Source organism: Colias eurytheme, chromosome 27 (assembly GCF_061535395.1).
Source record: "Colias eurytheme isolate Ceu_HAF_F1 chromosome 27, ilColEury1 Martin Lab GWU primary, whole genome shotgun sequence".
In the NCBI taxonomy this organism is placed as follows: Eukaryota; Metazoa; Arthropoda; class Insecta; order Lepidoptera; family Pieridae; genus Colias; species Colias eurytheme.
The window spans coordinates 1,106,406-1,134,271 of NC_143006.1; the positions used below are offsets into that span (position 1 = coordinate 1,106,406).

At 34.8% G+C, this 27,866-nt stretch overlaps 2 protein-coding genes across 9 annotated transcripts in view; one reads left to right on the top strand and one right to left on the bottom strand.

Annotated features, from left to right (window-relative positions):
* The window catches only part of sm (heterogeneous nuclear ribonucleoprotein L), a 329,990-nt gene that overhangs the window by 58,784 nt on the left and 243,340 nt on the right, over nt 1-27,866 (bottom strand). For 7 of the 8 annotated variants that reach the window (XM_090117346.1, XM_090117348.1, XM_090117347.1 and 4 more), the window contains exon 3: nt 1,118-1,205. In XM_090117346.1, the coding sequence (XP_089973472.1) occupies nt 1,118-1,205 (88 nt within the window). Of the gene's footprint in view, nt 1-1,117; nt 1,206-27,866 lie in introns of those variants that run through there. The other variant, XM_090117352.1, reaches the window with a different exon arrangement.
* Nucleotides 1-27,866, top strand: part of LOC149896742 (uncharacterized) — a 349,544-nt gene that overhangs the window by 34,338 nt on the left and 287,340 nt on the right. The window lies entirely within an intron of this gene.

Genomic DNA, 27,866 nt, shown 5'->3' on the forward strand with positions numbered 1-27,866 from the left:
CACCGGAAGTAAGTTTTAAGTATTCAGTGGAGAAATCAGAGCCTTTTACTTAGGACATTTTCAATGAAAAGAAGAGGAAGGCAAAGTATATTTTGTTTAGAAACATTATTCCCTGAACAGGCATATGTCGGAGGATTGGCGATTGATCCATTAAATCTTTAACCAAAAAGTTTAAAGATTTAATGGATCTTATGCAATTCATTGATCCAGTATATCGCGATTTCTATTCTAATTTAAACCAATCAGCTTCTGTTTTGGAAAACTACTCAGATAGCGAAGAAGATTATGATTAGTATCCAAATGAGTGATTCTTTTGTTTTGGTATTTTTTTGATATGTGCCTTTATTTAAATTTTTCGTTGCATGTACACTCCTGTTAAGTCCATACTTTTATTAAAATTAGCCATAAGAGTGATTCCATTGTGAAATTAACTTATAAATAAAGAAATATAACAAAAATAACGTAAAATTGTTTTAATTAAATGAATAGCAATGAAATAATCATTATTTTTATTGTGCTCATTTTGAGATAAGTCCATTCCACTGCAATATTTTTTTTTTGGTTATAATCTGATAAGTCACATTATTCGCTAAACTACTGCGTCAATTTTGTAAACTGTACAAGCAAAAAAAGGGTTAATATATGATATTTCATTATAATATGACATAATTCATCTCATTCATCATTTATATCTTATATCCGATTTTTAGCAGCCAAAAATATGTTAAATTGCTTCTCCTGAAAATTTAACTTTTTGGAGTTAACAGGTGTCTCCCAGATACCACAGATATATTTTTTGTATTTTCAACCGAGTTCAAAAAAGGAGGAGCCACCTCAGAACTTTCGACAGCGTAGCGATTTTGAAGTTTTTTTTTTATATTTTGAAAGTAGCCAGTACCTTCCGGTTTCCAGTTATGATAATTCGAAGACGGTTTAGTTTTTTCTTAAAAAATAATTATTAGCCAAGCTTTCATTAACGTCGATTGTCTCAATTTTCTCGAACCAACTTTATAATATTCTCTCTTAACACACGTCTACCTAATGCAATTTTTCAATATTAAAACTATAAAACAAAATTACAAAAAACTTTCATAAAATAAATTCTTTTGAAAAGGATATTCAACCATCGCCTGTACGCCGTTCTTCTTAAAGACGACAATTCTCTGCACTTGGCCGTGTGGTGTGCTGATCGTGTGTACGACATCCTGAAACAAAGAGAATAAAACTTTATAACGGGTTTAAAATTAGTGTCCGACCGAAACTGGTTTCCAGGCCGAAACCGAAACCGAAACCGAATGTTCGGCCGTGGCTTCAGTTTCGGCCGAAACCGAAACCGAAACCGAAACTCACGTGGCTAAATATGAAATTTCTAAAAATACTGAACTTTGGTGCATTTTACCTATTATTTTGCCTTAATTAGGGCATGAAATGAAAACACAGTATATTCAATTTGTTTTAATCATTTATTTAATAAGTATATAAAATAAAAAAATAATATTTTAAAAATATTAATAATAACAATTTTAATTTTTATTATTTTTTCAAATTAAGTTCTCAGTAAAATCAGTCATCTAAATCAAATCAGTAATGGTTACTGTTACTTTAAATACTAAGTTTTGGTAGGTATTTTGAGATCTTTCTCTTTATTAAAGAGTCTTTAATACTTTGGATTGGTATTTGTACTTAGAAGAATAATCAGTCTCTTATATAAAAATAATAATTATTAATTACTATTACACCCAGTTCCAATCTCAACATAGATAACCAACGCTTTGACAGCGTCCGTCAAAGCGTTGCCGAGGAAAACGAAGTTAGGCGAGCGTGAACGTGTGTGAACTAAGTTCACTGAACTTGCGAAATAAGTTTCGAATTCGGTAAAAGTTTCGGCCGATTTTGGCCGAAACCGAAACTGCGGCCGAAACTTGATTTTTGGCCGAAAATCGGCCGAAACCGAAACCGAAACCGAAAGTTCGGTCGGACACTATTTAAAATATGTTTTTTAAATAAATATACGGGTTATATTTATTCTATAAATAAAAAGTGTAGGAAAAAATCTTGAAAACAATTTTTTTTCGATGTTCCGTAGTTAATTGTACTGTATTCTGTAACTTTGTTTTCTATATATAAATAAATAAATGCTAGTTCAATATATGCTTTAAATATCGCTATGCAAAGAATCTAAGAATTTTAATTTTAATCGCAAGCTTAAAGTTACGTACCACCAACATCTAATGTTTGTGGTACGTAACTACAGGTGTCAACAGTAATTTTACGTTAACCAGATAATGCAATATAGCATTCAGTATTTTCTTGTGTCTGATTTTGCGCGAATTTCACCAAAAAAATCTCATTTAAAATCCATTATATCCTTCTTCTCTACTATGCATAGATCAATTCTACGCGAGTATCACACAAAAAAGAGCGTGTGCGCCGAGCAAACGTGTCAGAAGTGAAACTTCTTTGGCGAGATTCATAATCGTCGGCTTACTCCATGACGTGACGGTATTGCTATGACGCGAAATTTTACTCTCAACTTGCCAAAAGTAGTTTCACTTCAAAAAACCTCATTTAAAATCCGTAACTTTAATTCCTATACAATACACACTTAGGCATGCGGTAACTTGACCACACAGCTGATTGTAACATTGTCCGTGTGAAAGCTGAATCAGAGCTTTGCGTCGCTTTACCGCTTTTTGTTTGAACACGAGTTTAAAATGTTAAGCGGTGGCAGCGGTTAACAAATGGGGCGACAATTTTGTATGATGTGAAGGAATTAATGACGTAATATACCAAAAGAATTGTATGAATTAACTTATTTTGCTATGTTAATGATAATCTATACCCCTCACCTACTAGTATAAAACTAAAAAGTGCCTTTGTTTGAACGCACTGATCTCAAAAATTTATAACACATTTGTTGTTTCAACAATTTAGGCCGGGAGATACTGAAACAGAATTTCGGGTCATTTGTAACAGGATGGCGGTTCTAGAGGGGTCTTAGCCCATAAAAAGATGTAGGCGGTAGTGTCATGCCATACTTTTCCGGTGTGCCGTACCGACGTGAATACGTTGATTTAAAAAAAACAATTCAACCATTTGTACTAAGACCCCTCTAGAACCGCCATCCTGTTAAAAATGACCCGAAATTTTGTGTAAGTATCTCCCGGCTTAATTATTTCACTGTTGAGTGTTGTATATGTACGAGAAAGTATACCTACGTAATATGTAGGTACGAATGCTATAGCGCAAGTATAAATTGAGTCACAATAATTAAAAGATTACCTTCTGTCACTCCTTAAAACTCCTACTCCTACAAAAATAATAACATCCATGGGCATAAATTTTTCCTTCATTCATTCAATCCATTTCACTGATGTACCTAGTAAGCAAAACCGCAAGTTAAAGCTAGTTACTCAAATAACAAATTTTAATAAAACCTAATAATAATACAACGCAAAAGAGCACGTATACCTTACATTTGTAGAAATTGCACATAGCATGTGTTACTATAATATTTGAATTTTCTTTGTACGTGATGTCGCCATTTTATTATATCTATTATTTCTAATAAAAATAAACAAAAATGCTTCTATTTTCACATAATATGCAAATTCAATAAGTTGGGTGTGGACTACATGAAATGGATTTTTTAATTTGCTATGTAAGTACGTTTTCTTATAAATTACAATAATAAAAAATACTCAAGCAAAGTCGTAGCTCAAACGAAGCTCGTAACAAACATAAAAGTATAAGAAAAGCCTGACCCAAACAAATTAATCAATTCAAATCACAATATTATTGCAATACAATTCTTTCGCGTTAACATTAACTTCATGTCGATGTTTCATTATCTTCAATATATAAAAATGAATCGCAAAATGTGTTGGTAAGCGCATAACTCGAGAACGGCTGAACCGATTTCGATAATTCTTTTTTTATTATATTCCTTAAAGTACGAGGATGGTTCTTATGTAGAGAAAACGTAAACATGTACCACGGGCAAAGCCGGGGCGGACCGCTAGTTAAAAATAAAATCGATCTCACAAAAATTTCGAATCTGACATTTCTATAAGTTTTGATATAACAGAAATTTTATAAGGAAAAACGTTAACATTTAAATAATATAATTTAAAAAATTCTGCAGCGAAGAAAGTTGGCAAGCCAATTTCATTTCATGTCGAGTGTTATAATTATGTTATTCAGGTTGAATAAAGAGTTAAAAATTATTGTATTGTTAACTAGCTGACCCAGCAAATGTTGTTCAAAACACGAAGAAGTCTTAGAAAAAGGAGAATAGTATTTGAAATTTACTTAATAAATATTTTCAGACTTGTACTATATGTACACAAAAATGTCATACAAATCGGTCAAGTAATTTTGGTCCTTGGAAATGACGGTTTTGTCATGATGTTTTCCTTTCTCAATTGAAGCAGTGATAATGTGACTTATGACCATATAAATTGAAAAATCATGATAATTTTTGCAGCTTCTTTCTCGCAAGAAAATAAGATTTAAAGAACTCATTGATATCTAAAACATATAGGTACCTAATTTATATGAAAAAAAAACCACTTTCACAAAATTATTATCACAAACTCAAACTCAAACTCAAACATTTATTCATTCAATTAGACTTCTTATAGAAGCACTTTTGAAACGTCATTACTCATTACATATTTTAAAATTTACCACCGATTCGGAAAGCAGTATCTACGGAGAAGAACCGGCAAGAAACTCCATAGTTGCTCTTTTAAATCATGTCAGTTTTACAATTTTACAAAATACATATGTAACATCATAATATATTATAATAACATGCCAAAGAACTGTCCTGTGGTTTTTTCGCAACAACCCTCCATGGGTTTTTATCGTCCATATATTCCTGAATACTGTAGTACGCTCTCTGAACTAGTACATTTTTTTATATAAGTTTTAAATTTAGAACTACTAACCTCTTTAATATTATGAGGAATTCTATTGTAAAAGCGTATACCTTGACAATATATCAGATACAATACAATAGCACAAATACAATAACAATAGCAAAAATACAATAACACAATAAATCAGATTTGTAAAAAGAGGTATTACATAATATACTTACTAAACCTTTCATTAAAATAGCATAAAGTACTTCAAATTACTAACATTTAGACCTTAGTCTATATTATATACCTATTATATACATCCTGAAGCTTGGCTACAAAGTTACAGACTGTTTCGGACACTGACTTCGCCTGCAGTTAGACGTTCAGTTTGCGTCTGACTAGTTTGGTCTTGCGGGTTTCTCCGTTGCAAGTCATTAAACTTTATAGAGCATAATTGATTTTATTATGTAGTTGTAGTTATTTATTTCAAAATATTACCCTTTGAAATGTTTATGGGTATAAGTACAACTATAAAAAAAATGTGTGCGTGTACTAGTGTACACACGTAAGAAGTGAAACTTCTTTATGACCTTATTTTTCAAAAAATAATTTACTATATGCAACTTTACAGAAAAAGATGGCGCGTAACGGAAAAATGTCACGCGTTACGAAAAAATGTTACACTAAATTTTTTTCCAACCCCGATAAAAAAGTTTCACTTCAAAAACACATAAAAATATGTTTTTCCTCAATATTAATTGCTCACGTGCGTGCATTTGTAAAGAAACATATTTTAAATACCTACAAACTTGCAAGGTAAAATAAAACTAACTTATGTGTGCTGATAAGGACATTCGTTTTGCCGTTATCTATAAGAATAAAGTAGTCCTACACGGCCCTTTATACGATTTATGCCTTTTTAGGGTTCCGTACCTCAAAAGGAAAAAACGGAACCCTTATAGGATCACTTTGTTGTCCGTCTGTCCGTCCGTCCGTCCGTCCGTCTGTCAAGACCCTTTTTCTCAGGAACGCGTGGAGGTATGAAGCTGAAATTTATATCAATTACTCAGGTCTACTGTCCCTTGAAGCTGTGAAAAAATCAAACTTCTAAGCCAACGCAATCAAAAGATACAGCCGTTTATGCCGCAAATTTTCGACATTTGCAAGGGAATCAAAACCTACAGGGTGCTTCCCGTGAACTCAGAATCTTGAAATTTGGTACGAAGCAACGTCTTATAGCATAGATAAAGGAAAAATTACGAAAACCATAAATTGTACTTTGTAAACCTTGCAGGTTTGTACGGAACCCTCGGTGCGCGAGACCGACTCGCACTTGGCCGGTTTTTATTTATTTATATACAAATCCTAAACCGGTAGATACTAGATAAGTATAAAAAATCGCACTGAAAAGAATATTTCTTGTTGTAGTAAGTTGTATAAGGAAAAAATCTTGCAAATTATACAATTTATTTTGGATCAAAGATAAAGTAAATTAGTTGCCGACTTTTTCATTTACAACCTTATTTCCATAGATGTAGGTAGGTATCTACCATAGGTATATTTAATCTTTTTAATACCTAAATATACAAAAAGTCCTACTTACATAGTTCGAATAAATTAATGCCATAAGTAGAACTAATTTATTAATAGTTTTATAAAGATCTAAATTTAAACATCACTCGGAAGTTTACGAGTCGTTTTAAAATAAAAACTACTGACAACTGAACAAATCAACAAAAAGTTGTAACAGTAAAACAAATTAAACCCTAATTCAACACATGTCTAGTTAAACTACGTTAAAACACCCAGAATACGTTCGAAATTTAAAATCAAACCCCTGTCTTAACCGTGTCTTCGTTAAAGCGGAGTTAAACTCGGTTTTGTCGTGACACTCTGTTAACACATGTTTAAGACTGATTAGAGATTTATCTTTTTGAAGACCGAAATAGGTTAGATTTGTGAAATAAATCAACTGCGGTAGTATGTTTTTAATCTGTACTGTCTTCGTTTATATTGTAGCAATTAAATATAGAGAAACAAGAATGATGTTGGTTATTAAATGTGTATCATTTGTTTTAATGATTTTTCAAAATTTTTGGCTTCTTCTTTAGGCACGTTGTGAGTAAAATTTCAAAGTCGCGTCATGGCAATACCGTCACGTCATGGAGTAAGGCGACAATTTTGGTATCCTTGAATCTTGCCACTACTAGAGCTAATTCTATCCTCTAATAATACCTGTCTATACTTAATATTATAAAGCTGAAGATTTTGGTTATTTCTTTGAACGCGATAATCTCAGGAACTACTGGTCCGATTTGAAAAATTCGAGGGTGGCTATAGGCTATATACATATAATCACGCTAAGACCAAAGGAGCGGAGACATGTGGGTAAAACCGCAGAGCACAGCTAGTGGCTGATAAACATACATATATAATTTTAAGTAAATACTTATACCTTTAGATAATTTTGAATATACGAAGAGATATTATAGCAAATTTTCTCCTCCATTAATACCTACATTAAAATATAGAATCGACATCGCAATCCCACCAATATTAAGAGTGACGATCTCACATCCCTTGGTGTTTAGTTTTAGGTCACAACTAATGGATGCACTAACACAGATCTCCGAGGGGACTCGATGGCATTTGTCATGATGTCAAATGTCAATATAACCTCATGCTGCTTACTGTTCAGATGAGTCGAGTGGAAAACGGAAAATTTGTTGGGATATATTTTTGCATTTAATTTTATACTGACGTAGTGTGAGTAATTTTAGCTGGTTTTTATATTATTAGTTTCTATGTAGGTAAACGTATAGCGAATAGGTTATTTAAAATGATAGGTTTTAATAACAGAAATACTTTGATTTGGAAAAGAACAGTGAAATAAATATCAATCGATATAAAAGTACCTACTGTTAATTAGCACATAATTCATCAAATCATTATTTTTATATAATTTTTTATCAGTAGGTTTTTTTCAGAAACATATTTTCTTCGAAGTCTTAATTTAAAAAGTAATTAATTCAGTAGCCATAGATAACTTAAAATTAACCAATCTCATGAAACCTCACATACAGCAACCAACTTCACTTTGCTATCCCTTGTTTCTACAATATTAATAAACAAACACACATACCTTCACAATCTTCTTCTTCCTATATATAAAAATGAATCGCAAAATGTGTTGGTAAGCGCATAACTCGAGAACGGCTGAACCGATTTCGATAATTCTTTTTTTATTATATTCCTTGAAGTACGAGGATGGTTCTTATGTAGAGAAAACGTAAACATGTACCACGGGCGAAGCCGGGGCGGACCGCTAGTACTAAATAAAGCCCATACCTTTCCTTCACGAGTTTATTCTCAAACTACATACTTGCGAACGTAGGCAACCGTATTTGAATATTTAAAAGTAATACCGCTTTCGCTACGTCTCAGTAGAAGCTGTGAAATACCGAGTTGCAACATACATGTACATACATACATACATACATACATACGTAGTTAGTTAAATTTTCACAAAGCCGCTTAAAATTAGGAAATTCTACGAATGAGGTACGTTAATTTAAAATAGGTAAAGAGTTTATTGTTTGTATCATTTAAATGATTAAAATAATAAGATACCTCACAACCAGTGTTCTTTTTAGATATATCGCTTATTATTTAATTAAGGGCCGATTTTTCAATCGCGAGATAAACAGTCTAATAACTACCCCTCGAATAGATTTATTCAATTATTTATCTAACTCATTACGGCTCGCCTATTTTTCAATCGTGATTTATTTGATGAATAACTATCTGACCAAATATTTCCATATTGGCAGCACTGCTCTCTAAGTGGCGAAACAAACATATTAAATTAGTCAGGTTAGAGCGGGATAGAGTCAAATCTTGCAATTTGTCAACAACCGTCATTATGACTCACGTCAGGAGTGCACTTGTCTTCTATGATTGTTGATTGTTGTTTTGATTCGAGTAAAGAGTTTGGTTAAATATGTGTTTCAATTTATATATTTTACGATGGAAACGACATACTTAAAGGCAGCATTCGGCAAATTTTCAATGGCATGGTCATCAGTACTATCAAAAACATCAATTTCAATATGATTTTAATTGATAAAAATTATATAGAAAGAGGTTTAATTGTTAATAATTCTACGCTCTATGTTATGACATACGAAAATATCCCAAATTTGACGCGTCAGTTGTCAACTCAAACGCCTAACAGTCGAATAGCGCGCTATCTGGCCGTTGGAGCGGCAAATAGATTTATTCCTCAAATAACGTAGTTATTCGATAGATAAGTCCTATTCGTCTATTGAAAAATTGAATATTTTGTTAACTGAAGAATAAAGTCTATCTAGCTGTTTATCTGGGCATTGAAAAATCGGCCCTAAAAAATATTAAAATCAAAAAATGAATTATATAAATTACTAAATTATTTGCTCTTAAACATCCATACTAATATTATAAATGCGAAAGTAACTCTGTCTGTTACTCAATCACGCCTAAACTACTGAACCAATTTTCATGAAATTTGGTATGGAGATATTTTGATACCCGAGAAAGGGCATAGGCTACTTTTAATCCCGGTAAAATGACGTAATCCCGGAAATCCCACGGGAACGGGAACTATGCGGGTTTTTCTTTGACTGCGCGGGCGAAGCCGCGGGCGGAAACCTAGTATTGGCATATATTTATCTTTTGCCTGAAGATTGCCTGGCTGGAGATAGCTTAGATCCATAAGACCGACATTTGTATACAAATTAAGAATATATTAATTGTTGTAATAAATTTACGCCTTCAATAATCTGTGGTCACTTTTTATGTAATGGCAACATTTTGTTTTGTACTTCCTCTTCTCTGCGGACATTGCTCGTGTTAACATATATTTTTCATCGTAATAAAGTTTTTTCTTGTAAAACGTGCACCTGGGTTTTTATTGACTATACCAACAAGATAACAACAATATTGATAAGATAAGACCAATAATACTACAGTAAGCCATAAAAACACCATACATAATTCTTCTTTCCTTCACACTCCATACCCGCTACACTAACACCTCCGTGTTAAAAAGTAAAAAATCCAAGTATCAAACAACATTGCAACTGCATGAACGTCCGCGTCAGCACACTTTCTGCATAAATTCTGAATTATTACATTTCCAACGGTTTTAATTAAAACAAAGCTCTTTGAACAACTTGCTATATTTCGAGTAGTGTATAATGTGAATTTTAAATGGATTTAAGTGTCTGATTTATTGGCTGTAGCAATTAATTTCTTAGGTGCAACCAACCACTTTATGGGAGTTGGGAGGATGGGAGTGGGGAGGATGGGAGTGGGGAGGATGGAAGTGGGGAGGATGGAAGTGGGGAGGATGGAAGTGGAGAGGATGGAAGTGGGGAGGATGGAAGTGGGGAGGATGGCGGTGGGGAGGATGGGAGTGGGGAGGATGGAAGTGGGGAGGATGGGAGTGGGGAGGATGGGAGTGGGGAGGATGGAAGAAGGGAGGATGGAAGTGGGGAGGATGGAAGTGTGGAGGATGACGGTGGGAGGATGGAAGTGGGGAGGATGGGAGTTGGGAGGATGGGAGTTGGGAGGAGGATTGGAGCTGGGAGGATGGGAGTAGGGGGGAGGATGGGAGTTGAGAGGATGGGAGCTGGGAGGATGGGAGTGGGGAGGATGGGAGTAGGGAGGAGGATGGGTTGGGACGAGGATGGGAGTAGGGAGGATGGGAGTAGGGAGGATGACGGTGGGAGGATGGAAGTGGGGGGGATGGAAGTGTGGAGGATGACGGTGGGAGGATGGAAGTGGGGAGGATGGGAGTTGGGAGGATGGGAGTTGGGAGGAGGATGGTAGTTGGGATGAGGATGGGAGTAGGGAGGGTGGGAGGATGGAAGTGGGGACGATGGAAGTGGGGAGGATGGGAGTGGGGAGGATGAGTGGGGAGGATGGGAGTGGGGAGGGTGGGAGTGGGGAGGGTGGGAGTGGGGAGGATGAGTGGGGAGGATGGAAGTGGGGAGGATGGAAGAGCGGAGGGTGGCGGTGGGGAGGATGGGAGTGGGGAGGATGGGAGATGGAGAGAGTTGTATATACTACATTAGAATCAGTTCAATAGCTTTTACGTGAAAGAATAACAATCATCCATCCATCTATCCATCCATCTTTTCGCGTTTATAATATAAAAGTGGGAAAAGCTAGTGGAAGTACGAAGGTAAAACATATTAACATATTATCAATAACTTAAGAAAGGGAAGAAATATCAATTGCTTTGAAAAATGTTAATCTTCGTTGATATAACAATTATCATTTTTAAAACAATATCATTCGTAGAAATCAAAGAATCAATCAATTCAAAGAAATCTAAAAGTAAAAAACTTGTAATTTTTTGTTTGCATGCATTAGTGATTAATTAACTAACGACCTATTCTTTCTACAAGTTACATCCACAATCAAATAACAAAATGCATCATCCGATCACAGAATAAAAACCTAACTCCAAACTCAACTTCATTTGAAACGTATAAAATAAAACGAACGAAATACTACAAACTCTTCTTCAATAAAGTTGAATAGATTTAAATTCAATCGGGGTATTCCCCGTTGTGTCCCTCCCCCTCCCCCTTTCGTCCCCCCGGAGCGGACGATTTGTACGTCCGAGCTTTACCATTATTCGAAATAAATATTTTATTTCTATTACAAATAACATATTGTTGAGATGGATAGGATTGGATTTAGTTCGGATATAGTGTATGACCTAGTCGTTGATATTTATTGGGCAAGCAATGAGATATATCTACGAGTATAACATTATGAGATAGGACTTCTAAATTAACACTAGATGAAAGTCCCGCTTCAATCGTGTTTAAGGGTGCTTTTACACCTGTGATGCGAGGAATGTGTTTGTAAATAGCCAATAGTATCGCTTCAAACTTCAAACTAAATAAATAAATAAATAAATATAAATATTTCAGGACAATTTTCACACACGGCACAATCTGATCCCATACTAGAGCTTTCGCTTGTGTTATGGAAACCAGATGGCTGATAAACATACATATATAATTTTTAAATAAATACTTATATAGAAAATTAACACCCAGACACAGAGCAAACATCTATGTTCATAAATGAAGCGATATGATTGGTTTTTACAAACACATTCCTCGCTACACATCAAAGCACTATAAATTTGACGTAATGTAAACTATCTGCTAATCTGGATTATACTCTATCTCTAAATACAGATCCAATCAGCTCTTTTTACACTACCTAAAAACTGATAAATGGAGATCCATCTTAAATCTTTAAAAACACTATTGTACTGTATTAATTTTTGTACTCAATAAAGATATTTTTTTTTATCACGAAAGAATGCTCTTGCCCCACGTTCGTTTGATGTTAATGCACCGTTATACTATGAGAATTAAAACAAACCACAATTCCATAGACATCTCCATACAAAATACTTCCAAATTCCCGCTCAAAGTTACAACATTCCGTACAATAAAGCGCTGCCATTTTTCATAATGAAGCCGCTTTAATGGACTCTAAAGCGGCTTTCAGATTCAATTTGCCCATTACACGGGAATGTATACGTGTGGCTTGCAGCGATATATCATTTTCGTTGACGGCTGGTCGCTTAGCCGCATACATACGTACTTGTATAGATTGGAGGGTAGTTTGAGAATTTTATCGGACCTTCATCGAAGTTTTCTTTTGAAATTTAGAAATGTAGATATATAACAGCTAAAAATAATGTTTTCTTGGATTTATATTATAATATATGATGTTACCTTAGATGTTACATATTATGTATTTTTTAAAATTAAATTGTAAAACTGACATGATTTAAAAGAGCAACTATGGAGTTTCTTGCCGGTTCTTCTCCGTAGACTGCTTTCCGAATCGGTGGTAAATGTAAAAAATATGTAATGACGTATCAAAAGTGCTTCTAGAAGAATTCTAATTGAATAAATAAATGTTTGAGTTTGTGTTTAATGTTACGCATACCTATCATCATCAACACATTTAGAAATAAGAAAATTTTTACCGGATTTAAAACGAGATTTTCACATAATCTACAGCGAAAATGTCAGCCAAAAAACAAAAAATCGCGATTAAAATCCGTTCAAGTCTTTAACTTCAAAACTCAAACTCAAATATTTATATCATTTGAATCGTCATAACAATAAATAATTTTCCATCTCAAGAGGATATACCTACTTAACAAAATGTATATTTTGTTCATATATTGTAAGTCTTTATATATTAAAATGACCCTATTTCCCTTGGTCCCATGACCATATCACACGTGAACATGTGATGCCATATCACACGTGAACGCGTGGACTGATTTCGATAATTCTTTTTTTATAATATTCCTTGAAGAAGTACGAGGATTGTTCTTATGCAGAGAAAACGTAAACATGTACCACAGGCGAAGCCGGGGGGGACTGCTAGTATGTTAATCTATATATATAAAACTCAAAGGTGACTGATATAGTGATCTATCAACGCACAGCCCAAACCACTGGACGGATCGGGCTGAAATTCGGCATGCAGGTAGATGTTAGGACGGAGGCATCCCCTAAGAAAGGGTTTTGATCAATTCTACCCCTAAACGGGATAAAACAGGGGATGAAAATTTGTATCATGTTTATTTATCTTTTCCACGCAAGCGAAGCTGCGGGTAACAGCTAGTATTTTATAAAATCGAATACGAGAGCCAATGTGTACTAGAACCACAGTATATAAATCAAGAGTGCTCTATAATAATTCATATCTCGATTATTGGCTTTTCCCATCAGATTAACGTCAAAGCTGCAAGCGTTGGACGCGACAGGCGACACGTAGCTGTAAATTTTGCACCTACCCGCATAAAGTATTAAGTTATTATTGATGCTGTTTCGATTGAAATGTGTCCATTTTTTATGATTTTTTTAGAAATTAAATATTTAAAAAGGGTTCTCTTCAGGTAGAATAAGTAAGTTTTTAATTGTTTTTGACAATATCTAATTTGATGGAAAATAAATCATTATCATTTGATTTATGTAATTTATTTTTATTCTTATTGTCCAATCGGTCGATACAACGAAGAAATAAATCGAATTTAATAATCCCAAAAAAGCTATAAATTATAAACTTGCTTAACCAACTGTTACACAGTTAATACATTCCATTTTTAACCGACTTCAAAAAAAAGGAGGAGGTTATCAATTCGGCCGGTATGTTTTTTTTTTTTTTTTTTTTATGTATGTACACCGATTACTCCGTGGTTTCTGAACCGATTTACGTGATTCTTTTTTTGTTCGATGCGGAATGGTGTCGAATTGGTCCCATAAAAATTTTATTCGGATAGGCCCAGTAGTTTTTATTTTATGAGCATTTTTGTAAATGTTGCAAGTGCAAGTTTGAAGTCGGTTGTTTTTAACGCAGTTATTGACTTGTTAATAATTTAAATCGTATCAAGAACAAAAGATAATCGTATCTATTAATCAAATAAATTACTAAATAATCCCGCCATTACTTACAAGTCTAGAAAAAAAAACATACATCTTATCAAGTCAACATCTCAACACACTCTAAATTAAAAAACTGAACAAATTTTTAAATACTCCAATTTGTCATTTCGTTGTAAATTCACACAATTGTGAATTCAGCTCTAAAATGAATTTCTACGAATGAAAACACAACATTAACATTTTCTATACAACTGCATTTCATACACCTTATTCACTTGTAATAAGGTTCAAAATCGCAATGTTTTGCGTGCGACTCTACATATTTAACTGTGCCGAACAAAAACATCTGTTACGTCCCGTAATGATTTATACCGTGTATGCAGTGGACATATTGTGACATGGCGGAGCATGTGCGAATACTTTTCAGTTGAAATATTCGTATGCGACATTACAATATTACATAATCTCATAATGATCTATCTATGTAACTACCGTGGTTTGTTCGGACTTAGTTTAAAAGCTCTTGTCACTACATAGGTATAGTATAAAACAAATTCGCTTTCTCTGTCCCTATGTATGCTTAAATCTTTAAAACTACGCAACGGATTTTGATGCGGTTTTTTTTTAATAGATAGAGTGATTCAAGAGGAAGGTTTTAGTATATAATTTATTAGGTTTTAGTCTTTAGACAAAGCGGGCGAAGCCGCTGGCGGAAAGCTAGTATAGTTATAAACTATTTAACTTGGTATTACATTATATCATCACAGAAAGTTATGCCAGACTGTAACACCATAGCATACCTAAACATGTATAGATTATAACAAAAACTGATTTTGCCACCCATCAATATTTAGACCGCGCAGTAGTTTGCGTAACGTTAAATTTTGTGCCGAGCTAACATAAAATATTTCGATTAATTATAAAACTCAGCTTTTAAAGACCGTTTTAAAGATAAACTATTACTAGTATTTCTTTAATTATTATTAGCCATACAGAGTGCATATTTCATAAATCTTTTCTGTTATAATCTCAGCGAATTGTTTAATTAAAGTCATACTTAAATAGCCTTCATAAGCAATAATGTACTTATCAGCTCCATGCAAACGAACGCAACCAACTCCTTTACAATTCAACACAAATAAAACACAATTTATCCAACTACCCGCACAACTTAACAATAACAACTTGACCGCAACAAGCAACAAACAACGGATACGTCCGACACGTTTGAGCGTCAAGCGGGAAATGATCTTTTTTATTTAACTTTTTGTTTTAAGAGTGTTATAGTTGTATGATTTGTGTTAGTTTTTATGCGGGTAGATGAATATTGATTAGGTAAAGTTATAAAGTGTGCAGGAGTTAGTTGTTATGGTGGTTTTGGATTGGAAGCACGTCTTTTATTGAATACTGAGAAATCTGAATTTAATGGTAAAGTTTATATACGAAGCAATTAATTCAATTATTTACATATTTTTATAGCTTGTCATCGACACTATATTAAAAGAATTGCCGGCAAACACATAAGTAAAGAAACTGATCTAAGAAAAAGATTTATAACAATCAAAGATTGTGACAAACATTTTATAGTGCTAAATACAATTTTTAATCTGTCACATGCACAATAAAACAACTGCTAATTATTATTTACCCAAAATTTCACATACTATTTACCCACATTTACCGAGTTAATCCAAACTATCTACTGAGAACACATCCAAACATAACCACCCATCTTATTCTCAAATCTTCACAACACAAAAAACACCTAATCGACTTTGAATCCTATTTACTCGCACTTAACATACATTTCACAAAGATGTATGAGATTATCGCAAAGCCAAGCTTACAGTGCATGCAGTATGCAATGAGGATTGCAACGAGACGAACAAGTCCGACACATTAGCATATGTTTCTAGATGCTTAGCTGGTTTGGGAACGCGGGAGCACTTTGTTTTGGTTGGTTTATATTTGAATACTAGTTGCGCTCCGCGTTTTCACCCGCGTCGTTCTGCTTCTGTTGGTCTTAGCGTGATGATAATATATAATCATGACTCTTTCGCAAAAACTAGGCATAAATGTCGACGAGCAAGATATCATGAGCGCCCATCGTGCAGGAGGTAGGCGCGATCGCATATCCGATGCGGACGGCCACGGCGCCACCTCCGCCTCCGCACGTCCTAGACCTCTTGTTGTGCGTTTCGTGCGGCGCAGCATGCGCGACGAACTATTGAAGGCAGCACGGGTACGACGCGGGGCAGACACATCCGGGACCGATATACCAGGAGAGACTAGGCGATTTTATGTAAACGAACGTTTGACATCCATTAATCGGCGCCTATTTTACCTTGCTAGGGAAGAAGCGAATATTAAGAATTGGCGCTTCATATGGACGCGAGGTGGACGCATTTTTGTGAGACGAGATGCGAAATCGTCATCCCATTGGATACGGTCTGAAACTGAACTGCGCAAGGTTTTTTCCTCGTTTTCCAATTAGATTGTTCTATTGGAATTGAAAAACATGTAATAGATGTTAAAATATTATGTATTACTTTTATTTATTTTAGTAAAACAATTAGAAGAGTGTTATTTTACTGTCTATATATTTTTAAATTTAGTTTTTGTAATCACACATTTTGTATACAAAAATATTTTGGTATTTTTAAAATTGAGTCTACATGCCATATTCGGTATCTTAACTTAGAAACTTTGATTGGAAACTTGTATAATGTTGTGCCCTCATGTAACAATTCATTCAATTACAAGGTCTGTCATTCTTACTCGCCTCGTTGTCATAGTTTAATCGTCTGTAGCGTAATATGTGTGGTTGTGTGCCGGTTTGCCTTTATGAAAGCCCCCCCAAATACTCTCAATAAATATATTTGTATTTCACCCGTGTGTATAAATATTAAAAATGCGGTTTTAAAAGTATTATATTTATGTATTGCTTATTACATCTTAGTTACATTTATATATCTATATTTATTTAATGATGAATGGGAATAATTTGAAGATTGGTTTTCTTAATCCGGGCTCACTGGGAACGGGGCATGAGGAGTTTATCGTCGCAGTAGAGCGGCATAATATAGATATTTTAGCACTTAATGAGACCTGGCTGCGTGCGGGAGAGGAGGGGCGAGCGCCGCGAGTGCCTGGCTATCGACTCAAACACATCCCTCGACCAGCTTCTATACGAAGTCGGGGTGGAGGAGTTGGGTTTTACATCAAGCGAGGTCTAGCGGTCACGTTGCTCTCCCATCCCCCCAATGATCTTGTGGAACAGATGTGGATTAAGTTGGCTGTCCGGGGCAAGATCCTTGTTATTGGTACTGCCTATAGACCGCCTTGGTTGGATTGCGATACATTTTTTGACGCTATCAGTGAATCTCTGGCCTCGTTCGTGTGGTCTGATAGTGTTATTATATTGGGAGATTTTAATATTAATTTTTTAAATAAACAAACAGCCAATGCAAAAAAGTTAATGCATTTTTTAGAAACTATGAATATAATTCAGTACGTAACAGAACCTACGCATTACATTGACGAAACACAAACACTACTGGACCTAGTTTGTAGTAACTCTCCGATAAAAGAAGTTCTTGTTGACTATATTCCGAATCTCAGTCATCACGCTTTTATCTGTTCTGTTGTGAATGTCAAAAAGGAGAAGGCGGTACCCAGATGGATCACCTTCAGACCTCTTAAGGATATAGACTTTGCGGAGTTCAATCAATTCGTTTCTAATATAAATCTGGATTTCATGCGCAATCTGTCAAATGTCAATGAGATGGTAAATGCCATAACAAACTTAACGCTTACCATTTTTGATTACTTTGCTCCGAATAAAACAAAATATATAAAAGAGAAAAGCTATCCCTGGATAACATATAATATTTAACTGATGATGAGGAGACGTGATGAGGCACATGCTAGGGCAAGACAAAGCGCTGAGCATAGACCCTATTACATTGAGCTAAAGAAATATGTAAAAGAGGCCATCGTGAGAGAAAAAAATGCATATTTTGATAAGTACATTAACTCAAATTTTGATCATCCCAGAATTCTGTGGAAGCACATAAGAGATCAAGTAACTCTCAAGGAAGGCAAAGACGCTGATTTGCCATTAAATATCAGTAATCCTGAGGAAATTAATACTCATTTCCTTAATGTGCCGGGAAGTAGCGACATCCAACGGAGTATAATTGATAATTTCATTGTAAAGCGCTATCGGGACAGTGATACGATGTTTCAGTTTACAAATGTATCTGAAGAAAACGTTATACAAACATTGAAGGCGCTTCATTCGAACGCAATGGGTGTCGATGGTATCTCTTTGGATATGGTAAAGCTAGTATTGCCAATCATAGTACCAGGAATGGTTAAGATAATTAACACTTCTTTTAGCACGAATACATTTCCTGAGCTGTGGCAAGAGGCAATTGTGAGGCCAATTAAAAAAACCAGTACTCCTGTTGATTATACGGGGCTTCGTCCTATTAGTATTCTCCCCTGTCTCTCTAAAATAGTAGAGAAAATTGTACACCAACAGATTACTGCGTTCTTGGAAGCAGAGAATATATTGCCTCATTTACAGTCAGGATTTAGAAAAGGACGAAGTACAACAACAGCCCTAGCCGACGTTGTGGATAATGTGCTAGCCTCACAAGATCAAGGTCAAGCCACAATTCTGGTCTTACTCGACTACTCTCGGGCTTTTGATGCTATTAATATAGAACTTTTGCTGTCCAAACTAGTTTACTATGGTTTTGGTCCGCAGGCAATACTCTGGTTTGAAAGCTATTTTAGACATCGATTTCAGTCCGTAGTGGTCAATGGAGAGGATGGCAAGGCGCGTTATTCGCAACGCAAACGTCTTACAAGAGGCGTTCCTCAGGGATCTATTCTGGGACCGCTACTCTTTATCCTTTATACTTCGGACATAACAAACTGTATGCTCAACTGCAAGTACCACCTTTATGCAGACGATATTCAGTTGTACATCTCTTTCCATCCTGGAGATACGCAACTGGCTATTGATAAACTTAACTCCGATCTAAACCGCATAGCAGATTGGTCCGAGCAAAACGGTTTGTTATTGAATCCAGGAAAGACAAAATTTATGATTCTTGGTACTCCCTTCCTTATTAATAAAGTAGAATCGTTGCTTCAACCAGTAGTTATAAAGGGAAGTGCATTGGAGCGTGTAAGGGAAGCCCGCAACCTTGGCATTATTTTTGATGAGTCTCTCAGATTTGAAAAGCATATAAGTAAGACAATATCTAATTGCTTTTATCGACTGAAGGTGTTATATCGAATCAGAGATCACATAACACCATTGCTAAGGGTAAGGCTGTGCGATACTTTAATTTTGTCAAAATTCAATTACGGGGATGTTGTATATGGCGAGCGCATCCTTGCGCGAACAAGGAAAGCAATCCAGCGTGTACAGAACGCATGCGCTCGCTATTGCTGGAACATACCTGCCAGAAGCCATATTACGCCTTATCTAAATGATGCCAAGGTACTGAACATGGAGAGTCGACGAAAGTTGCACTTTGCGGTTTTGCTATTCTCTGTAATACGCTCCAATGTTCCTATCTATTTATACAATAAACTTTCCTGGTTAGGTGACTCAGTTTCATCTTATAAAACTAGAAACACGTCAATCAGATTATCGGTACCCAAGCATCATACGACAGCTTTTCGAGGCAGCTTTCGTTACAGCGCAACGAAATGCTGGAACAACTTGCCTCCTCCTCTGCGGGATACAAAAACAATAACCACATTCCGTCTAAAATTTAGGCGATTTGTTTTACAGCAGCAAGTCCAACAACTTTCGGTGCGTCTGTAACGAACTTAATACTATTAACTAAATAGTCTGTGCTAATAGTATGGGTACCTAATATTATGTGTGTGAAAATGTCCTGAAATATTTATTTATTTTATTTATTTCATTTAACTCATTAAGTTTTATTTAAAGTTTTTTTTTCATGTAGGTTATCTATAATGATATAAGCGTATTTTATGTAAGTTATGGTGACCTTATTAATTATTTATCCGTATCATATTGTATCCACAAATTATATTTTATATTATTATATTATTGGTAATTCTATTTAACATGCAAGCGGCTGACAATCTGGATGTCGGAAGGGTGTCACTGAAAATCAGTGCTGAGGCGTTATGCCTCAGGTATCCTGAGTGGCATCCTTTTTTGGCGCACGCAACCTCACATATTTTGATACTTTTATTATTATTTTGTTTTACTTTACTTAATTTTTTTTTTCTTCTTATTTTTTAAACTTCGTACTTTGTAATGTTTATTATGTACTTGTGAGTTGTGTGTGTTGAAATAAATGATTTCTTTCTTTCTTTCTTTCTTTCTTTCTTATAGCCTATAGCCTTCCTCGATAAATGGGCTATCCAACACCGAAAGAATTTTTCAAATCGGACCAGTAGTTCCTGAGATTAGCGCGTTCAAACAAACAAACGAACTCTTCAGCTTTATAATATTAGTATAGACTATAGATTATAACAAAACAAAATCAACAAATATTAAGTACCTAACTAGTGCACACTAAACAAACTCAATCCAATTCCCGGTAAACGCTCGTATAATTAGCGTCTACGATTAAGACATCAAGTGAACTGTCAGTTGAATATGCTTTGATCGTAATAATATGAACTGGCAAGTGTTTTATCCGATTGTGACAAAAGGAGGAGTAGGTTTTTGCTATTAAATAATACGATATATTTTGGATTTGACAGGTGAAGTAAGATATTTAAGATGTTCATGTCATAATTAACGAGTGTGGCTTTCACACGAGCAATGGCTATACCTATAAATTAAATACTTTTTAACGGATTTAAAACACGACTTATTCAAATAAATCGTCTTTACGCTGATAAATATATCATATAACAGTTACTCATAATGTATCGTACTAAATACAACAACTATCTATTCATATTTTACTATTGATCTTCTGAAGATCATCAGCCTTCATGACCTGTCACAAAACATGGACAAAGCCACGGGTATCACCTAGCATAAAAATTACAACCATACATAATCACGATAGTCTCTGCAAGCTTTTTATACGTTTATATTTGTTAATTTTATAACATTCAAATCCATACTAATATTATAAATGCGAAAGTAACTCTGTCTGTCTGTCTGTTACTCAATCACGCCTAAACTACTGAACCAATTTGCATGAAATTTGGTATGGAGATATTTTGATACCCGGGAAAGGACATAGGCTACCTTTTATTGCGAAATATGTACCAAGGGCGAAGCCGGGGCGGACCTCTAGTACTTTATAAATATATTTTTTAAAATAATAGAAAAAATCGCCTTTTAAGCTATTGCATAGCTTTTATCTCAGACTTTGAGCGCGGCTACCGAATGTAAAAATACCGTAACGAAAAAACCTAACACCCCCACTCCAACCGGCACAGCAATGCGATGCTATGCAATAGCTTTACCGCGGCAGTCCTCGAGTGCCACACGTATTTTTTTATACGTTTTTAGTGTTCGCAAATAACCTAGTCGTTGAATCACGCACACGCGTGGGTTGCATCTTATATTGGACGGAATTCAATTTACAGTAGATATATTAATTAATAATAATGCAGGTTTAAATTAAAGCGATCGTCAACGTCGTTAATTATAAATAATGTGATGCGCTCATTTTGTGTGGGGTACATTTGTTTTTTCATTATTAAATACTGAGTGTGCTCTTTCGAATAGAATAATAATAATAATAAACTCTTTATTGTACACCAAATAAAACAATACAAAAGAATAACAGCAAGTAGGATTATTGTACAATTATAGGCGGTCTTATCACTAACAAGTGATTTCTACCAGACAACCTGTGATCAAGGAAATGCTGGAAGATTATAATTTTGGAAGTGTAAAACAAAGCAATAAATAGAATGATTGTAGAGCTTGACGGATATAAAGGGCGTATTTATTATTATTATTTAATCCTAATTTACAAATAGTGCAGATTATTATGTTTAATAATGTGGTATGTAGACTCTTAAGACTCTTAAATTCTAATACGTGTTATATTAATACCACGTATTAGAATTTATTAATACCTGCTTTTACGCGGTAATACCTATGCGTTCAAATGAACTGCCCTAGTATTCGATAATTAAGAGTCAAATTAGCAACACGAAAACTATTCTTTTACCTACAAAATCACCACAGTATAAAACTTTTAAGTCGCTTAAATATCTCAATCATTAATTCATTACCTCAGAGATCGGTAAACAAGAATTTGCGAAAAGTGACCCGCATAAATAAAGACATTGCAAAAAACTTTCTCATGTCAAATGCAAAAAAGCGAACGATTTTCAGTGCTCGCTTTAAAACCCACCAGTAATCCCCCGAGAGGATTTAGTTATCCATAAAGATTGCTGTTCACTGCGCGATTTTATGCAAAACAACGGTTGGCCATCAACTGCGCGGATTAATAACTATGTTTTTACTATTCGAACTAACAACAGAGATGTTAGGATTATGAAATAAATGGATTTAGGACACGGATTTGTTCGCGTTGTTTAAAGTGTCGATATGTATGGAGAATGTTTACCTGGATAAAAAATAGTATTTTCAGTTGAAAGCTGAAGTACTATGTAGTTACGTTATTATATTATAAATAGTTCGTAATTTTGAAAATGTTTTTCAAATAATAACTTAATAAACAAAGAATCACTTGTAGTTCTAAACAATTGCAAAAAATAAACATTTTTATCTACAGAACTATATAGCTAATAGAGAAGAATACCTCAATCATTTACTCAACAAAATATTAAAACAACAGCAAACGCTGCGACAAAAACATGCGACAAAAAAGTCGCACAGTGCGCACCGCACCTAACCGAAATAAATACAAAATCGCGCCGGAACGGCAACACAGTTCTTTACTATGCGATCCGGCCCGGGTATCGAGTGCCGGCATTTACAAAGTGACCGGAACTTTAACCGGGATGCGTTTTATTCGTATTTTTTTGTTTTATTTGTACCGAGATTCCAACGTTTATTACCCGTTAAAAGATGAAGTTTTAAATACGGCTGCGACTTTTTAACAGTTTTCGATTGTCGCGTGTATAGATTAATCTTTATAGAATTTCGGTTGTGTGATAGTTCTTTTTTTAATTATGATATCATACGCATTTTTTTATCGATAGGTCATAATATAATATGTATTTGAGTGTTATATAGGTACTATGTATGTAGCATCTGAAAATCTTTATTTAAAATATTATTCTAAAAGCCGTATAGGTATAAAAATATAAAATAAATCCGTTTACGTACTGTTTTCTTTATATATTTAAAGAAAACAGTAGATTAAAATCCAAACAAGTAACCGCCATATATTACACAGCATCGCAACAGGTAAGAAAATTAACCAAAAATTCATACTTTATAAAAAATGTATGTTGTATACCTACGGAACCCACAAATGAATAATAAAACGGGACACATTCACGAAGCGAGCGGTTCACCGACGAACCCTAATTTTGTAACTATGAATAAGTAAGGAAGATTAAAATTAATCACCTCTGTGCTTCCTTCTTAGTGAGAAAATTAATTTTGCAAACTAACATTCCTAATGCCACTATTTAGAGAAGTAATTATACTGTAAAAGCAATCTTAACTGCGGTTATCATATTATATTTCATTCTGTTGTACATATTATATGCTAAGTATAGGTAACTATGGTATTTAAAAGTACCTGTTGCACATAAAACAAAAAAAATAATCTCATTACCTACGGAAAATTCAACGTCATTATTATTTATAAAACAATACAAATTTCCTTCTTTAACAAATAAACAGTAAGCGAAACAGCAACTTCCAAATGAACAATATTATTACGGAACCCTAAACACGGTAAAGCAACTCGTTTATTCGCTAATTTAACGAAAACAAAATCAACGGCAAGTAGGTATATTACAGTGCAATCACTTATAATTCAATTTAAATGCAGAATTACAGCAATACAGTCGCCTCGCGTGTAATTCATTTCCCCCCATTTCCCCCTATTTCTCCCTATTTCCCATATTTTGTGGGAAAAATGCTGGGCGGATAATTTGCATGTTTATTATATTTTGTTTCGCAAGACGATTCGTATATTTGCTTTGAATTGCTTGAATAGCGCAAGAGCTGGAGAAGAAATTTATTTTATTACAGCTACAGAGTAGGAGGATTTTATTTACCTCATGTTAGTGAACTTAGCAGATCATTTTTAGCAGATCAAAAAAAAAATGTGAGTTCTTATCGCGTGCAGTTGAGTTCTACAGTTCCTGATACTTTTTAGAAATAGTTCTGGCGTTTTTACCTTAAAAACGACATTTGAAAAAATGATCTGCCAACTTCCCGTAGCAGATCATTTTTAGCAGATCAAAAAAAAAATGTGAGTTCTTATCGCGTGCAGTTGAGTTCTACAGTTCCTGATACTTTTTAGAAATAGTTCTGGCGTTTTTACCTTAACAAACGACATTTGAAAAAACCCGACCTGGACCCGGCTTAACGTGATGCTAAGACGTAATGCTACGACGTGATGCTACGACGTGATGCTACGACGTGATGCTACGGCGTGATGCTACGCTGTGATGCTACGGCGTGATGCTACGGCGTAATGCTACGGCATGTGTTACGGCGTGATGCTACGCTGTGATGCTACGGTGTGATGCTACGATGTGATGCTACGGCATGATGCTACGGCATGATGCTACGTCGTGATGCTACGGCATGATGCTACGTCGTGATGCTACGGCGTGATGCTACGGCGCGATGCTACGGCGTAATGCTACGGCGTGATGCTTCGGCATGATGCTACGGCATGAAGCTACGGCATGATGCTACGGCATGAAGCTACGGCATGATGCTACGGCATGATACTACGGCGTGATGCTACGGCGTGATGCTACGGCATGATGCTACGGCATGATGCTACGGCATGCTGCTACGGCATGGTGCTATGGCGTGATGAAATATGACATAAATAAATTTTCTAGTGTTTCATTTTACGCGAGTATTTCTAAAAAGTATCAGGAACTGTAGAACTCAACTGCACGCGATAAGAACTCACCTTTTTTTTTTATCTGCTAAAAATGATCTGCTACGAGAAGTTGGCAGATAAATTTTTTCAAATGTCATTTTTTAAGGTAAAAACGCCAGAACTATTTCTAAAAAGTATCAGGAACTGTAGAACTCGGAACTTTCCTTTCCTACCAGGTTGCCTGGCAGAGATTGCTGTGTAGCAATAAGGCCGCCTATTGTGCAAAATTTTTGTACCTCACTAATTTGTACCAAATTTCCTATATTGTTTTGTACAATGAAGTGTTATAAATAAATAAATAAAACTCAACTGCACGCGATAAGAACTCACATTTTTTTTGATCTGCTAAAAATGATCTGCTAAGTTCACTAACATATTTACCTCTAATAATTATTTACACCTAGTCATTTGATTGTATACGAACAAACGATTGATTTAACAAAAATATGTACCTGCTGTTTTTCTTACATCTTTTATTTCATTGCACTGTTATTTATTTCATCAAATTTTTCATTTTTCATTATACATTTTGGTAAGTATCTACTGCTATTGAAACAATTAACTAAGATTACTTAAAAAAGTTTGAGCGTTAAATATTAATAAAACAATAACGAGTTTCGCAAAAGAGTGTGAATATAACAAATACTGCAACGCTCTTGGTCTACAAATGTTTCAAAAGCTAATGTGTATTTTTCGCATGACTGCATCTTGAAAATTTAAATTGTACTTAATATTCCGAAATCATGTTAACTGTCAGAAAATGGGAGAAACATTTTACTGACTTATTTAAGAATCATAATTTAAAATACTGAATTATTACTACTATTTATCTGTTCTGATGTACCCACATCTTCAAACATTATTTTGCACGTAGCTCAAGTCAAGTAATTAATTATTTATTCCTCTTGTATGGTCTTCAAATCAAACTATCACAACCTCCTACTTTTACGTCTAGCAAGTGATTTGTTTACCCCTCCCCCCAACCCCCAGGATGTGTATTCCACAGTGGAACCGGTTTGCCGTGCAATTGTTCAATTTAAACTTTAACCATCATCACGACTACCGTAAGGCGGTTTGTGGACGTGCGATTTAACGACAGAATTGCTACATACAATTCCATTTGACTTAAATTAGAAACGTGAATGTCTGTGATGATGGGTAGTTTCTTTTAACAACAATGATAATAGAATCTAGATGAAATTTTATAGATTCACGGAATTCAAAATACAGCCTAAAATAAAAATATTTATTCCAAATATTAAATATCATTAAATAGCACATAAAATTTAATACGTCATTTCGTTCAAACTAAGATGATTTCAATTTAAAGCTAACACAGTCACATTTTTATTTAGCTTGAACCAAAACCAGTTAAATCAAATAACGCATCTTAAAACTTCTTTGCCCTGCTTCTTTTAATCGCCCCGTCGCAAGTGCGTAACCACCCTTATAGTAATCCACCAATAGAAGGCAGCGGTTCTAAATATTTAAGCACCACCAGCCCGGGGCCGAGGCAATTATTCTCAAAGTGCGGTAAATAATATATATACACCCACCTGGCAATCTGCGCAGCTGACCGAAAAAAGATTTCACGAAAGAGGGTACAGGGCGCAGTACAAAAATTGCATTAATATATATAAATAAGGCTCTATTTGTACAAACGATTACGCAAAGATTATTATACAATCGTAGTATAATTGCCGTTTCAATGAGATATTTTACTAGAATAGCTCAGCACAACTGAAAGATATTGAAAATTATTTTTTGTCAATTAACATTCTTTAGGGGTAAATTAAAAAAAATCTTTAATTATATGCCTAGCATTGGGGAAGTCATAAAGTAATGAAGTTAATAACCCGCACAATAAAACATAAGCTTTATCGTACCTAATACAAAAGTGTTTTAAAAATCACAATACCTCTCGATAATTTTAAAACCGCCTATTCCACTGAGTCACGTAAAAAACGCATAAATCTAAGTACTTCACAAACCGCCACGTGCGGATAAAGCTTTATTCCCATTTGAACAACAGAACGACACAAAAAGACGGGCGGGCGCGTTTATGAATTTCAAAACACGTCAAGCGCACGCCTTTTGTTGCCTTGCGGCAGGCGGTTGTTTCGCGGCTTTCGCACTGGCGCTATAAAACGCATACATATAAAAGCTAGCTACGCTTTGCGGTTTCACCCGCATGTCTCCGTTCCTGTTGGTCTTAGCGTGATGATATAATATACCCTATAGCCTTCCTCGATAAATGAGCTATCTAACGCCGAAAAAATTTTTCAAATCGAACTAGTAGTTCCTGAGATTAGCGCGTTCAAACAAGCAAACTCTTCAGCGTTATATTATAAGTATAGAAGTATAGATGTACCTGCATACCTACATGGAATAATTTTTATTCAATCTTCAACAAAAAAACCTATAAACACTTAGACCATTAAATTGAT